Source organism: Acipenser ruthenus, chromosome 6 (assembly GCF_902713425.1).
Source record: "Acipenser ruthenus chromosome 6, fAciRut3.2 maternal haplotype, whole genome shotgun sequence".
NCBI classification, from domain to species: domain Eukaryota; kingdom Metazoa; phylum Chordata; class Actinopteri; order Acipenseriformes; family Acipenseridae; genus Acipenser; species Acipenser ruthenus.
Genome location: NC_081194.1, coordinates 59,834,479 through 59,849,478, shown reverse-complemented (window position 1 = coordinate 59,849,478; position 15,000 = coordinate 59,834,479). Strand labels below are relative to the sequence as shown.

General features: G+C 35.7%; 1 protein-coding gene across 1 annotated transcript in view; it reads right to left on the bottom strand.

The window, feature by feature from the left end:
- Positions 1–3,249, bottom strand: part of LOC117410711 (solute carrier family 35 member F1-like) — a 110,208-nt gene extending 106,959 nt beyond the window's left edge. The window contains exon 1 of the mRNA XM_059025603.1: positions 2,747–3,249. Coding sequence (XP_058881586.1) covers positions 2,747–2,856 — 110 coding nt within the window. The 5' untranslated portion in view covers positions 2,857–3,249. The remainder of the gene's footprint in view (positions 1–2,746) is intronic.
- Positions 3,250–15,000: the final 11,751 nt, after the last annotated feature.

The window sequence follows — 15,000 nt, the reverse complement described above, 5'->3', positions numbered from 1 at the left end:
TGTTGTTAAAAGCATATTGCTAGGGGATCCTGGTCAGGGAGCATCAGCAACAAACCCATCTTCCTTTTTCTTGATAAGTCCTAACTGACCTTTAATATCTACAAATTGGACAAAACCTGAACTTTTGAATCCATTTAATTAATAGCATGCATTCCTACCACACCAAGCTGGGATGTGTGTAGATACTAATAATCAAAATAAAGACACATTTTACATTTTCACCGTTATCAGATAAATAACTTGAGGGCATTGAATATTAAATTGTGATGTCACAGCAGGACAGCAGCTGGTAGTGTGCAGTTTATCAGCCAATTGCCTAAGATAAACATATTAAAAACAACAAAGCGTGCATTTCGGACAAAAAGGAAAAGCAAGAAGTAATTTTCAGCTCATACTTTTGTGAAACTGCCCTGTCCTGTACACGTCTAACAGACATTGATAAAGGGCTGATAATAGGCGCTCAGTTGGCCTACTTAAAAACTATGTGAACGATTTAATTTTTTTTTAAAGAACAGGTCAAATGAGTTATGGGTCTATACCAGACTTTCAGAAATGCAGCCACCTGGGTGATGTTGTGCAGCCACAGAACTGCAAAATAATCTTAAACAATCTGTTAACGTTTAAACGGGTATGAAATCAGGTTTGCATTGCCTTGTGAAAAATGTGATCTATCAGGGCACAGTTTGTGAGACTTTCTGCAGGCACTGCAGGATAACACCTTGCTAATAGCAGGAAAGACCCGTCAGCTCTATGAACAGAGAACCACAAAGAGCTCAAAGCCATCACTTTTGGCATCTGGTCTTTCCCTCATTAACACATCAAAGATGCACTGTCCTTTTCATGAGTGTACTCACTGGGAGAATCACTCACACAGGCTGACTGTTTTAAGCTTTGTAACAGTAGAATAAGCATGTTAAAATACTAGAACATTTTTAAATGATATTCAGCAAATCAAAGCAACAGTCTCTTCAATCACCAATTAAAAATATGTTATTCTTCAATAGTAGAGCACGCATGTTCATTCTGCTGCTTCGGAATCCAAACCTTTTTGGCATCACCCAAGGTAGTTTTAGCTACAGGCACACAAGCTTTCTCACTCCTTGTCCTCTGTGAGCTGAGCAGTCATCCACCTGCTACCTACAGCAGCACAGGATATTGAAAGTTCTGTTTTACCTCAGGAACGCAAAACCCCCCCCCCAAAAAAATCAGAACTAAGGCGAACAAAGAATGTCTCAACCGCACTATAGGAAGACCGCTGTATACTATTGTCTTGATGTGTGTGGATATGAGCTATAATTTATTACTATATACATTTTTGAATTAATGACAAGTAGTATTCCTTGTATTGCTTTCTCATTAATTGATGTATGAAAGAACAGTTCAAGCCACCCCTCTTCAGAGCTTCCTTAGACTGACCATAAGACAAACTTTGCCAAGCTGATGCCTCTATGTAACCATTTGAAAGTGTCCCAGACATCACAATGAAGACTGCATGGGACTTCCTAAAAAAGGCTCTTTCAACCCACAAGGTGGTTTACACCTGGTCCTTCAGGCAGACACAACCCATACACTAAATATAGATACCACAGGACGTGTGTAATAATAATAATAATAATAATAATAATAATAATAATAATAATAATAATAATAATATGTAAACCCCTGGGTGTTAGACTTTATTTTACGCATTATTATAAATAACTCCGGTAGCATGTTGGAAGCATTTCAATAAATAAAAATAAATAAATAAATAAATAAATAAATAAATAAATAAAACATTAGAGAGGTCCTTAATGTGTTTACAATAGCAACACACTATTGTATTCATCACTTCGTATTTCTCGAGACGACTGTGTATAATACACCAGAAATGTAAAATCGCTTATGTAATTGCAAAGTAACGGTTGTACCATTAAACACCACTGCTAAATGCGCATTATATATATATTAATGTGCTTTAAAATAATTGGTTGTAACTGGAGTGTACACATGAGCTATTTTGTTTTGTTTTTAACTTTGATCCGCTCTGGGACGCCATGGCGTGAAGGGCGCTATATTAAAATACACATATATTGTATTGTATCAACTCAATTTACAGATTAAGTAAAATTGGTACAAAAGGTGAATATTATAGTGTACAACTGGTTAGTGACTAAACTAGACAAACCCATGTTTAAGACTATGATCTGCGAATATACTAAGACCAGACAGCATGATCATCTAACTGCAGTGTAACGTATGACAATTTTATTTATTTATTTTTTTTTTTTAAAGGGTCTTTGTGGGTGGGGATAATCTAAATGTAATATAAGCATGCTTTCTATTAAAACAATCTGATTGTTTGTGACTGCATTCCGACGACGTCTAAGTAACAACCACAGCAACAAATGCAACGTTTAGAGGAAACAATTTCATGCCAGTTATTTGGCAAAAATCTATATTTGTAATCTTTTTATTGGGCTTCTTCTGTAAAATAATATGGTAACTGTGTGTTGTGCTCTTTTGCATACTATTGCAGACGTTATCAACAGACTTCATGTTTTGAAAAGTATATTAATAAAATTAAATCGCGTCTGCAAAAGTTGTAGCGTTGTATATACTTGTAACGGTTATTATATGCAACCGGCTTGCATGCTTATCTGAGTAAGCTTAAAATGCACCACATGTTCCATGGAGTTTGATAAACACTGTGATCAATTAGATTGGAATATCAAGCTGTGTGATTTGTTTTTATGTAATTCCCTACCTGTTAAAGATGTTCCTTATCCTCTGGAGCACCGTAGGTGAAGCGGTAATGCTTTCAGCAGGAATGTTTTCAATAGTAGCAACAACATGACTCTGCTGCTCGGGGATCATTGCGGGGATAAAAAGATAATCAGAAAGCAGGGTGCATTCTACACTTTCCAGAGAGAGAGAGAGAGAGAGAGAGAGAGAGAGAGAGAGAGAGAGAGAGAGAGAGAGAGAGAGAGAGAGAGAGAGAGAGAGAGAGAGAGAGAGAGAGATGATCGCAAAATTCTGTTGTTCCGAGGTAAAGTGCAGGCAACTGTAAGCTTAATGTTCCATGGTTTAAGTGTAAGCCGTTGTATATCCAGTTAAAATGTGAGATTTGAGTCCTGCAATATTCGCTCAAGCTGTTAGACGATGCACCTGGGTCCTTGTGTTGGTTTCACAGAAGTCCCCCAGACCTAGCACTACTTCCGAATGCCTGCCTCAGACTGCCGTGGTTGCTGGAAGGCTTTCCCTTTTTCATATACAGACAATAAATGGTAGATATTTCCATCAGGGGGAGCCGTTACCTACTTTACCGCTGTTTGCACTTTGTCCTGGGAAATGTAGTATCGTTATTTTTTCATTCAAACGAAAAATCTGGCAAGTGGTGTTTACACTGAGAGATAAAACATGCTTAAAAAGTAAGTAAAAATATGTTTATAAGTAGTTAAAAATTTCAAAATATAAGGAACATTAACTTTAAAATCGCTTCTAACTGGTTCAAACTTTTAGCAACGAAACCGCTGAAAAAAAAAGCTGTGGTAACTTTATTTTATTATTACTGTATTTTTTAGTTTACAGATGCCTTCTAAAAAATATAGCTAAGCCAATGATGTGAGCAGAATGCTGTATTGAGAGTAACTGACTCTACACCCGAGTCTAAAAACAACCCAGTTTTACAATACAGGTTGAAATGTTACAATAATAATACGGTAATAAAAAAAAGATTTCAAAAGAAAATGTTGCTCTAACATGAAGGGTGGTTGTTAATTATATATTTATTTTTCCAATTTACAAAAACACAAATTCTCCAAATTTCTTAAGCTTAACAGCTCTTCCAGAGGCACTGGTGGTATTTTATATGCCTATTATTTTTATTTTTATTTCATTGTTATGTTTTGGGGTTTTTTTTGCCCCGCATTTATATAGCACAATATTGATAAAACTCAACTGCTTCTTGTCGAACCTGCTCAGATTTAGACCAAACCATAAGCCACATTCCATCAGAGTCCTGTTTCAGCTAGCCGGTGTTATGCCAAAGGAAGAATAGTGTCTCATTTGTAGTCAGAACACATGCACAGTCATGCGAATTCGTTTGCGCAGTCATGAATTCATCTGCGCATGCCTAGAATATTTTTTCCTCCATCTTTGTCACATTTCATTTTGAATCAGTACATGAAAATGAAAGAACTGGTTTTAGAAAACATTTACATTTTTGAGGATAAATACCTGAATAATTGTTGCAAAAATCAACAAAGAAGTTTAAGATATGACCACAAGTTCTCTTTGGATGGCAGCAAAGTAGGGCAGCAGTGTGGAGTAGTGGTTAGGGCTCTGGACTCTTGACCGGAGGGTTGTGGGTTCATTCCCCAGTAGGGGACACTGCTGTTGTACCCTTGAGCAAGGTACTTTACCTAGATTGCTCCAGTAAAAACCCAACTGTATAAATGGGTAATTGTATGTAAAAATAATGTGATATCTGTATAATGTGAAATAATGTATAATGTGACATATTGTAAGTCGCCCTGGATAAGGGCGTGTGCTAAGAAATAAATAATACAGTATTGAAAACTTTCTTACAGATCCCACCAGATTAGTCTTCAATTTTTCTTTACCCACTAGATTAGTCTGCAGATTATTCTTTTAACAGTTTGACATCTTAATGAAAAGTTATTCTTGTCATGTTTCATAAATAGAGAGTTGGTAATACTTATTAGAATAGTCATTCCGTATATGATCTGCTCATAAACGTACTGGTGGTAGTGTTATTTTCAGGCATGCGGATAATAAGTGGTGTGCAGCGCACTGCGCATGCCTAAACAACTTCTGAACAGCTTTGCGGTGGACTTCTCATTTTGTTTTGTTTGTCAGGAATTGTTTTGTCTTTTTAGAGAAATTGATTGTCTGTTTCCAGTTTAAGTTTGCAAAAAAAAAAAAAAGTATAATTAATGGTTTGCAAAAAAAGAATGTATAATTAATGGTGAATTTCCCTCTGTTTAACAACAGGAAAACACATTACATCGCAATTGTGCACCTGTATCAAAATCTCACAGCGTACCACTTTCTAACCAGTGGCGTGCCGTCAGGACCTTCAAGGTATTCTCTACTGACCAGACCAAGTAAACCGTCACTCAAATGACATTACGTTGCCTCACTTGCGTACAGTGTGCTTGCTTATACTATGAAATATACTACTCTAATTATTATTTGTTCATTTGTCTGATGCCTTTATCCAAGATGACTTATAGGTTTACTAGAGGTTTTTTAAGAGTCTAGGCGTTTCCTGAAGGGGGTGTGATCAGCCAATAAGAGATCTGCATTTCCCCCGCATGTCTAAAACAACGCCCAGGCGCTAGAAAAAACACAGTTCAGGATATTCTCCGTTTCAGTTGAAGGGTTTGAATGAGTTTAACCAATAGGCGAGTCGAAGAATGTCCTTTTTTTAGACAGATGACCAATCAGAAATGAGCAGAGGTGGGCCATTAATCTCCCAGGGTATTCTCTGCTTCACTTGAAGGGCCTGCTTTAGCAACTAATGGGAAAGTCAAAGCTCTGATAGCTGACCAATCATTAGTGAGCAACCCCAAAACATGAATATTCCTTGGTTAGCACTGCAGTTAGGAGGATAGCTGGGTTTTGCACGGTATTGCTTATAAAATATACATTGATTAATACAAATACCTTTACAACATCTAATTATTTCGAATTTTATTTTACACTAAAATAAAAAAATATGTGAGAAAATGGAGACATCATAGTCGATTTGGTTACGAATCCTTTTTCAAGGAGAACTTTCTCTGAAAAATTGAAGATTATTAAAAAAAGGGAGATGTACACCACAGATCCCCGAACTGACACGGGAAGGGAAAGGATATATTCGGCACTTTCACAATTCAAATTATGAAAGGTATCTGTGGCTTACAGGTAGCTGCCACTTAAAAAAAGGAGGGGGGTCGGCGGCGGTCGGGCTGGGCTGGGCTGGGCTGGGCTGGGCTGGACCACCTGGAAGTTGGTTACTTATTCCCGGTTCCTTATTTGCGATGTACTAGTTGACAAAGCAGCGCGTCCTTTTTCTATGTGTTTTAAATCACTTACACATCTTGCTCAATTAATATATTGCCACTATTTAAAAAATAATCGCTCCTTCTTTAAAAAAAAAAAAGAAAAGAATATTAATAACAAATCTGTATCAGCAGCATAGCGGTTCACTGTATTACCCGCTTGTTTCGCCCTATTTACCCCCCTTAGACGGCTTGCTCACTAAATTTCGGGCTATCCCTAGATAGGTTATAACACCTTCTTTGCATTAGGACAGTATTTTGACTTTTGAGATTATCTTCAAACCGTTAGTACCTTTTAAACCTTACAGTGGTGTATTCATATATATATATATATATATATATATATATATATATATATATATATATATATATATATATATATATATATATATATATATATTAGCTCAAAGAGCCAGCTGCCCAACGTTTCGATATGTTGTACATATCTTTCTCAACGGAGCCTGTGTTTGAATCAAAACATTGAAGGTATTTATAGGTTTCTGACGGCATGACAACTACTTGTTATTGTTTACATTCAAATCCATGATTTATTCTTACATGATGTAATGGTGTTCTATATATTGTGACATCATTTTTACTTCTATCTTTGAATCTGTATTAATTCTAATTAACACTACTTTATATAAACTTATATTTTTATTATATCATGCAATGCTGGCTCTGAGGATCAGTCTAGATTTTGCCGCCCCAGCGCATCAGCATGCACAACTTTTGAATGAATTTTGTTTATTTATTTAAATGTTATATATTTATTGAAGTTAATTAGTTCATTCTTTTCTGTTGAGTCCCGCTGGCATAATCGTGTTCAGTCTATTTATCCATTTACTTTCAATATATATATATGAATACACCACTGTAAGGTTTAAAAGGTACTAACGGTTTGAAGATAATCTCAAAAGTCAAAATACTGTCCTAATGCAAAGAGGGTGTTATAACCTATCTAGGGATAGCCCGAAATTTAGTGAGCAAGCCGTCTAAGGGGGTACACCGAGCATCCAAAGACGTGCCCCCATGCCTTCTGTATAGGTTATAATGGGCTACACTTTGGGGTGCAGCTGCTCGTGGGGTACGGCTTACTCACTAAAATCTTTAGTGTTTTTACAAAGAGGGGGTTATACCCTATCTAGGCATACCTCGATATTTAGTGAACAAGCCGTCTAAGGGGGGTAAATGGGGCGAAACAAGCGGGTAGTATAGGGTACCGCTATGCTGCCGTTACAGATTTGTTATTAATATTTTTTTTTTTTTTTTTTTTTTTTTAAAGGAGCGATTATTTGTTAAATAGTAGCAATATATTAATTGAGGAAGATGTGTAAGTGAGTTAAAACACACAGAAAAAGGACGCGCTGCTTTGTCAACTACATCGCAAATAAGGAACCGGGAATAAGTAACCAACTTCCAGGTGGTCTGGTCTGGTCTGGTCTGGGCTGGGCTGGGCTGGGCTGGGCTGGGCGGAGGGGTACTGTGGGTTGCGACGACTCTGCTACCCTAGTCCTTTTTGTCACGGCACGCCACTGTTTCTAACATTACATGGGTCAAGTTTTGGTACCACTTTATAACACTACACCGGTAATGTCTGTTTCACTGTCTTCTGTGTGATTGTCGCAGGTAGCAATAGTAAAAGTGATGTATCGAATGTGCTGTGACATACGGGGTGGGGTTATGCTCATATTCAATAGCTGCGTGACGTTGACGATACATCACACTAAAAGTAGTTATTTAAAATTACTCCAGTGTACATATATATATATATATATATATATATATATATATATATATATATATATATATATATATATATATATATATATATATATATATAATACATGGATACCCTTGTGATGCTAACATTAAAGAAGACGAGCTTCAGCAGTACAGTTGGGGTTTTTTAAACGTAGTGTTTCAGTGCTGTACAGACATGTCGTTATCCGTTTGTGCTTCAGCTTTATTTGGATGTCTGCCTTTACCTTGTTTTAATTTCCCGTTCCTCTCCAGTTTCTCAGAGATACAAATGTACCAGTTTTACATCATTTTTTTTTTTTTTTTTTTTTTTTAACATTCTGATTTTGTTGATCATTAATGAATATTTCTGTACTGTGGGTGTTGTCGAGTAATTGAAAACGAGACATTTTGTGTTTGAATTAAAAGTAATGGTTTCGAGAGTTGAATGGGTCAAAGTTCAAGTACATTTTCCTCTAGAGGAATTATCACTTTTTGACTTCACTACTGTGGTATTATGCCTTTTTTTCGAATGGCTCAGGATGCAAATATAGCCTTCATCCATGTATTATAACAAGCTAGCTGATGTATAAGAACCTGTTGCTGGGTATCTCAACATGAATATATCTTTGCTCCAGGTTTATTGTACTAAATATGTTTTAAATAAAACTATATTGCATCCTCAGCACATGATTACACACACTGAAAGGTAAATGTAGACAGTCTTCTGCTAAGTTAAATAAGTAAATACACTCATTAGCAGTACAATGTTCTTTGATATCCAAAAACAAAGAATGCAACACATTTGAAATATCAAATCAATATGATGGCTATACAATCTATTGCACATTGTTAGTTTAGTCGTAATCTTCAATGAGAGACAATTGTGCTGGTGACACTTTTTGGCAGGGAAACCATGTTTTGCACTAATACTGCCAAATACTGCCAGGTGACACTATTTGGCATAACACCTGGACTGAAAAAAGGAAGGAGTATTCAGTGCACCCACAGAATCAACCTCTGAATTCAGTGCAGCCACAGCATCACACCCAGCCAGACTCAACCTCGGGTTCCCAGTCCTCAACTTGAATCTTTAGTCTTCCTGACCCTTGTAATAATCAGAGGATATATTTATTTCAATGCCATCCATTACTTTTTACCATTAGACAAACATTTGGCATATTAATGATGTCTGACCTACAGTGTCTTTAATATTAGGGGCTGGCTTGTAATTACTGATAGCAAAGGATTTTCAGTAGAAAACAGAATAGACATGATAAATATAAGAATCTGAAAATATACAATTTTCACAAAGTGCCTGTTCTTTTGTGGCTTTTCTGAGTCATCAAGTTACCAAGTCGTCTGCCTGGAGAAGCGTGAAACTAAATGTAATAATACATGTCTTCTTCAGACAGTGACCAGGGGCTCAGTCACACCGGGGCAGAGGAAGGGTAGGTCAAAGGGCTTGAAGAGTCTGGGAAATAGGAAGACTGGCATCCTTCAGAAAAGAGCACAGAAAGGAAAAGTCTAAAGCATTCAGTGTGACTCTTACTGTGACAGCTCAGGCCTTTGTGAGGCCTGTAGAGTGTTGTCCCTTTAGAACTCCTTGACGATTGGAAATGTGTTGAATGTAATCCTGTGCTAATTAGATGAGGAATAATCTTTTGAGTTTCAATGCAGTTCAAAATATAACTTTGTTTTTTTATATTACAACTGTCCTTCAAATGCATTCCAACATTCAAATATCTGATGCAAAATATTTTTGTGTGTTTTTGATTTTTTCTTACTTTTACACCTACAAACCAGTGATAATTGTCGCTGATATTAGTCCAATACTACCCTCAGAAGTTAAGTATAACTTATATTGCAATGCATTTATTGCATGGAATTTACATCACTCAACAGCGCAATACTCATCATAGTAATGGGTCACGATGTCCACAATACTTTAGGTAACAGATGCATTTACATCAGATTCATCTATGACAGGCAAGCATCACTCATTTTATATAAATGCTGGCTTTACCTGCCAGAGTCAGTATTCTTGCACATTTATTGTGGCAACTGCTTATTATTCTCTTTTTTAAATTTAATTCATCAGTGAATTCATGTGTATATATACTGCATATATGGTCAGTCTGTAAAATATAAGCAACGAGGCAAGAAGGAATATGTGTTCTTTCTAGTCTCATTGATTGTTTATTTATTTGTTTATTATAGATTGCATTTTTGCAAAGTAGCTTCTCAGTCTGATACTCTACTACAGCGGCTTGTCACCCAGACAGATTCTATTCCATCAAATCTTATTGCTTAGCAACCAGTTTCCTGAAAAGTCACGTTATAGAGGCAGAACCATAAGGAGCACTTCTATTTCCAATCAATCAGCTAAACAGTTTAACTGGGTATTATTATTGTGTTCTCTTTACATCAGTGTGTGGAATAATTTAAATGTGCAGTTGGATTGTGTTTCAGAGTCCATTTGTCATTGCATAAGCCATTTGTATTTTTCATACAGAACAGTAACCGAGCTAGATTGTGAAGACCAGTTAAAACAGAAACTCCTGTAATCTCAGTCCTACGCTAGGGTAGAATGTCATTTTGAATTGTATTAGAACATGATCCATAACTTGGCACACTCATCCATAACTTCAAACACTCAATCATAAATTCTGTCAAGTAGCAAATATTTTGGCAAATGCCTTCTTTAGCATAAGAGCAAGTAGCTTCATGTTTTAATAGATCTATTTGAATAGATTTGTATACATTCCCTTTTTCATTATGATTGAATGATTCTGTTGTTTGGGGTTCTGTGGCTCTCATGTTGAGTTATATAATACTGTGCAGGAAGTGATTAGATGCCAGGAAGATTTTCTTTTTTTGATTATTGTGATCTGTTCTTGAAAAATGTGTATATGGCACCAAAACATCTTCACAAGAAAAGGGGATGCTATTATTTATTCATGCATGGTGTTCGGCTGTAACATTCCAATGCATTGAAGTGCTTGTGAATAATGGGAGCTTTCTGCCATGCTTTTAACAGAGTTTACAATCTGATTGATTTAAGTTTCTTTAAAGGGCTTAGATGGGCAATTCCATAGGCTGGTTAGTGTGGAGTTTATATACCGCTGTTTTTCATCTCATACATAGGGTTCAGCTGTTCAGCTGTATCTGCACAAATGCACTACTGGCACAAGGTCAATTAAAATCCTCCCCCATCCGAAAATTGAATATGATAATTGTTAATTGTTTTCATTGTTTTACTTTGATATTGCATCCTATAGTATTTGGACCGACACATGTCCACAGAGTATATATATATATATATATATATATATATATATATATATATATATATATAAATAGTTGCAGACAAAAGTAAAGGCACCCTACACTTAATATAAGATAATTCAATATGACAAAGACCAAAATACACAATGTCTGGTAGTTTAACAAAAAAAAAAACACTTAAGCAATTTCAAATATTTGTTCATGACAAAAGTATTGGCACCTTTACATTAAAAGTCTGTACAAATGTAATAGAACTAATTTAAAATATATATTAATCGTTTGAAAACCATTACACAGTAACTAAACTGAATTATAAAGTCAATAGCCAGAAAAAGAGGTAATTATTAACAACATCTGTTGAAGAAGAATGCTTTGGCCAAAGGTGTTTGATTCACACTTGAGAATAGCACTTATTTCCTATACAACAAAGGAAATGGGTTGTACACACGTAGACCTCGCTGGAAACGACTTTTAAAGAAAATTCATAAAACAAACCATCTAAAATTTGCCAAGAAATATGAACAGGAATCTGAAGCATTCTTCAACAAAATTCTCTGGTCCAATGTGAATAAAATAGATATTTTTCCCAAAAATGTTTGGAGAAAAAAAGGGAAAACCTTCAATGCAGAAAATCTTGTACCTACAGTTAAACATTGAGGTGGATCTGTCCTTATATGGGGGGTGTTTTAGCAGTTAAGGGATGTGATTGAAGGTCAAATGAATGCAGCCATGTATGAAAACATTCTACTTGGTTAAATCTGAAATTCTTGAAGAAAATGAAGATAAAAGGAATGGCCTTAGCAATCACCAGATCTCAATCCAATAGAAATGCTTTGGATTGATCTGAAAAGAAGCTGTAGCCAAGCATTATGTATCTAATCTGTCTGAGCTGAAGGAAATATGCAAGACAGACGGGGCACCAACAGATGTAACATACTGGTTAAGAATGATCATAAACGTCTGAAAATCGTAATAAAAGCAAAAGGAGGAGACACAAAATACTAAAGCAGCCAACACTTTTGTTATAAACAAATACTTTAAATGAAATCAGTTTGTTTGTTTTTTGATAGATTATTTGTTAAATTACTAGAAATTGTGTATTTAGCATTTTTGTTTTATTAAAAAGTGGTTAAAGTTTACTAAATGCTTGTCCTTAATCTATTACCTTGAATTATGGTATAAGCATAGGGTGTCAATACCACACACACACACACACACATAAAGTATATAGTAGTATTATAAGCTAATGGCTCTGCTTAGGTTTCATAATACACTGGTTATTAATGGCATTACAATAGTATTTTTTCAGACTGATTTTTATTTCAATCATCAAATCTGAAATGACATACTGAAGGAACTATTATGGAAAATATAAGGTGAAGCTTTATTTTATGCCACTTTTGAAATTTTTATAACATATTCTGTTTATTAATCCACATTTTATTTCAGAATAAATCACACATAGCAAATTATTAAGATGATTTCAGTGAAGATTTCATCCATTCCCCGGGCCAAGTACAGTGTATGATTTATAAATGAAAAATCCATTTAAATAAATACAGTGCAGAAAATGACAGGTCCATTAGTTTATGCTACCTGTGGCAGGGCAGAAGCGAGGGTGTGGGAATGTAAGGTTGGCAGGGAGGAGTTAAATTTGTCCCTGACAGCAATCACAGGTGTGGCCATTCTCCAATAAGGTAATTGAGGGCTAATTGGGTAGTGACCACATGTATATAAGGAAGCAGAAATCCTTTGGTGAAGGGAGTAGGTGAGTTTAAACTGGGTGCTGGTTGTGTTATGGTCAGTGAAGACAAATGCCCAGCCTGACAACAGTATTGTTTTGTTTAAACCTTTTATTTTGGCCACTGTGCCTTGTTTATTTACTATTTGTTTAATAAAAATACGCAACAGCGCTTTAACTGCAGCTTCTTGCCTCTTTCATTCCAGACGTTATCCTTTTACACTACCTTTAAATGAATAGCCACTAGGAATTACCGGTAGTCAGTTCTTTAGAGTTTGAGCAGAAACAGATAATGAACAACACAGAATATTGGGCTAAACTAATCTCTTACTAAAATAGTAAGAGCATTCTGGTCACAAAAAAAACCCTCAGCCCAAGTGCTTCAGGCAACTTCAGATACAATGATACTTGTGAGAATTCACTGAAAAGAGAGCCAATGCATTATACTGCTTGAAAAGCTCTTTTCCACATGAATAGAAAAAAGTTAACATGCCACTAAGTCAATTCATGCCAACAAGGCAATTCATACAAAGTGCTATATCTTGTAGTTGATTGATATATTTAGGCTACCCTCAAACAAGTATTTTTGACCTGCCACCCTAGTTTATACATTTTATCTCTAAAAACATAGCATTTTATTTTTCCATGCAATACATTACCATACACCAACAGTCTCACTTATATAAATGGACAGAAAGAAACGACATTTTTTTCAAATAACAGATTTTTTTTTCAGCTGCATGGGAACTTCTTTATGAAACACGGTCCACTACTGTCTACTTGGTAATCACCAATTGTCATTACTATTCTGAACCTAATTCTACAATATACAGCATTCCTTTTTATTATTAAACATACTGGGTGGAATAACTGCCTTTAGTTTCAGTTGTAGTTTTACTTTTCATTGGTGGCAGATTAGGTTTGCATTGGGAATAAATTGCATTGGTGAGTATTTTGGCTAGAAAAAAATGGTCCAATGTAGCTATGCAACACAATAAATTCAACATATTGTAAATTGGCATGTGTGTGTACAAATAAGATTATTTAGCTCCCATACTGTCAGGTTATAAGGGTCACTGATGTATTTGCATTTGTATATTTGTAAGGTAGATACTTATTAAATTCCTCCTCTCTACCCTTCAGCATAGCGTATTCTTGACCCCTACTAACTTAATACAATTGGCCCGTAGTGGCTGGCTCAATCTAGCCAAGGTTAGTTGCGATTGAAAGTCATTTTGAATGTGTGGCTGTGCGTGCGTGAAATGAATTCTAGTGGTCTGGACAATTTTCAAGCGGGCTGGTTAAAACCATTGATCTCTGTTTATTCTTTACAATCATTTGAACTAAACAATAACAAGCAGGGAGCTTTCTTTGAAATCTTGTCTGTCTATGGCACAAAATTACAACATTTTAACATTTCAGTTTTGAATGCAATGAAAACAGCAATGTACAGCTTAAATTTACTATGCAAGTCAAATGAAAGCAAGATTTCTCCCTTTCCCTCTCAAAAAGAGTAGGGCTATGCAACGATTGTAATATGTAGCTGATGTTGGATAAATATATTAGTTTTCACTGTCAATATTTTTAGACAATTAAAAAAAAAATGGATGTTAACGTTTTATTCTAGTTTCCCTCAAAAGGACAAAAATGTATAAACCACCATATCGCTGTATCCAGGGGCATGTCTCTCACACAAAATGTAATATTTTATACCATGAAGACCTGTCATTTCCACACATTTGTCCTTTATTGGCAATATAGATCAACGAAATTAGATAACAGTTTAATCATGAGAAATGATTTGTGAGACAGGATCTGTAACATAATACTTTTCTTCTATTTTTACAGTTGTGATGTTTTTTTTATTCCTTCTGGGTGCCTCCTAGAAACTATCAACCATAAAACAGTGATGAATCAGAGATCCCTTGGGAAGGAAAATATCTGGAAAGAACCTTTTGAATGTTTTACCAAAGTTACCAAATACTTTCCCTCTGATTTTCTCTCCAATTACGCTCCGTTTACTGCAGCAATTCCCTACAACAGCTCAGGAGAACGGAACGTTTGTGGGCATCCTCTGATCCCATGACCAAGCCAACTGCTTCATTATTTTCCACTCGGACTGACAGCTTAAAGTTTATATCCCTTACTTGTCCCATAAAGTTGAGGGATTGCTGAACCTGA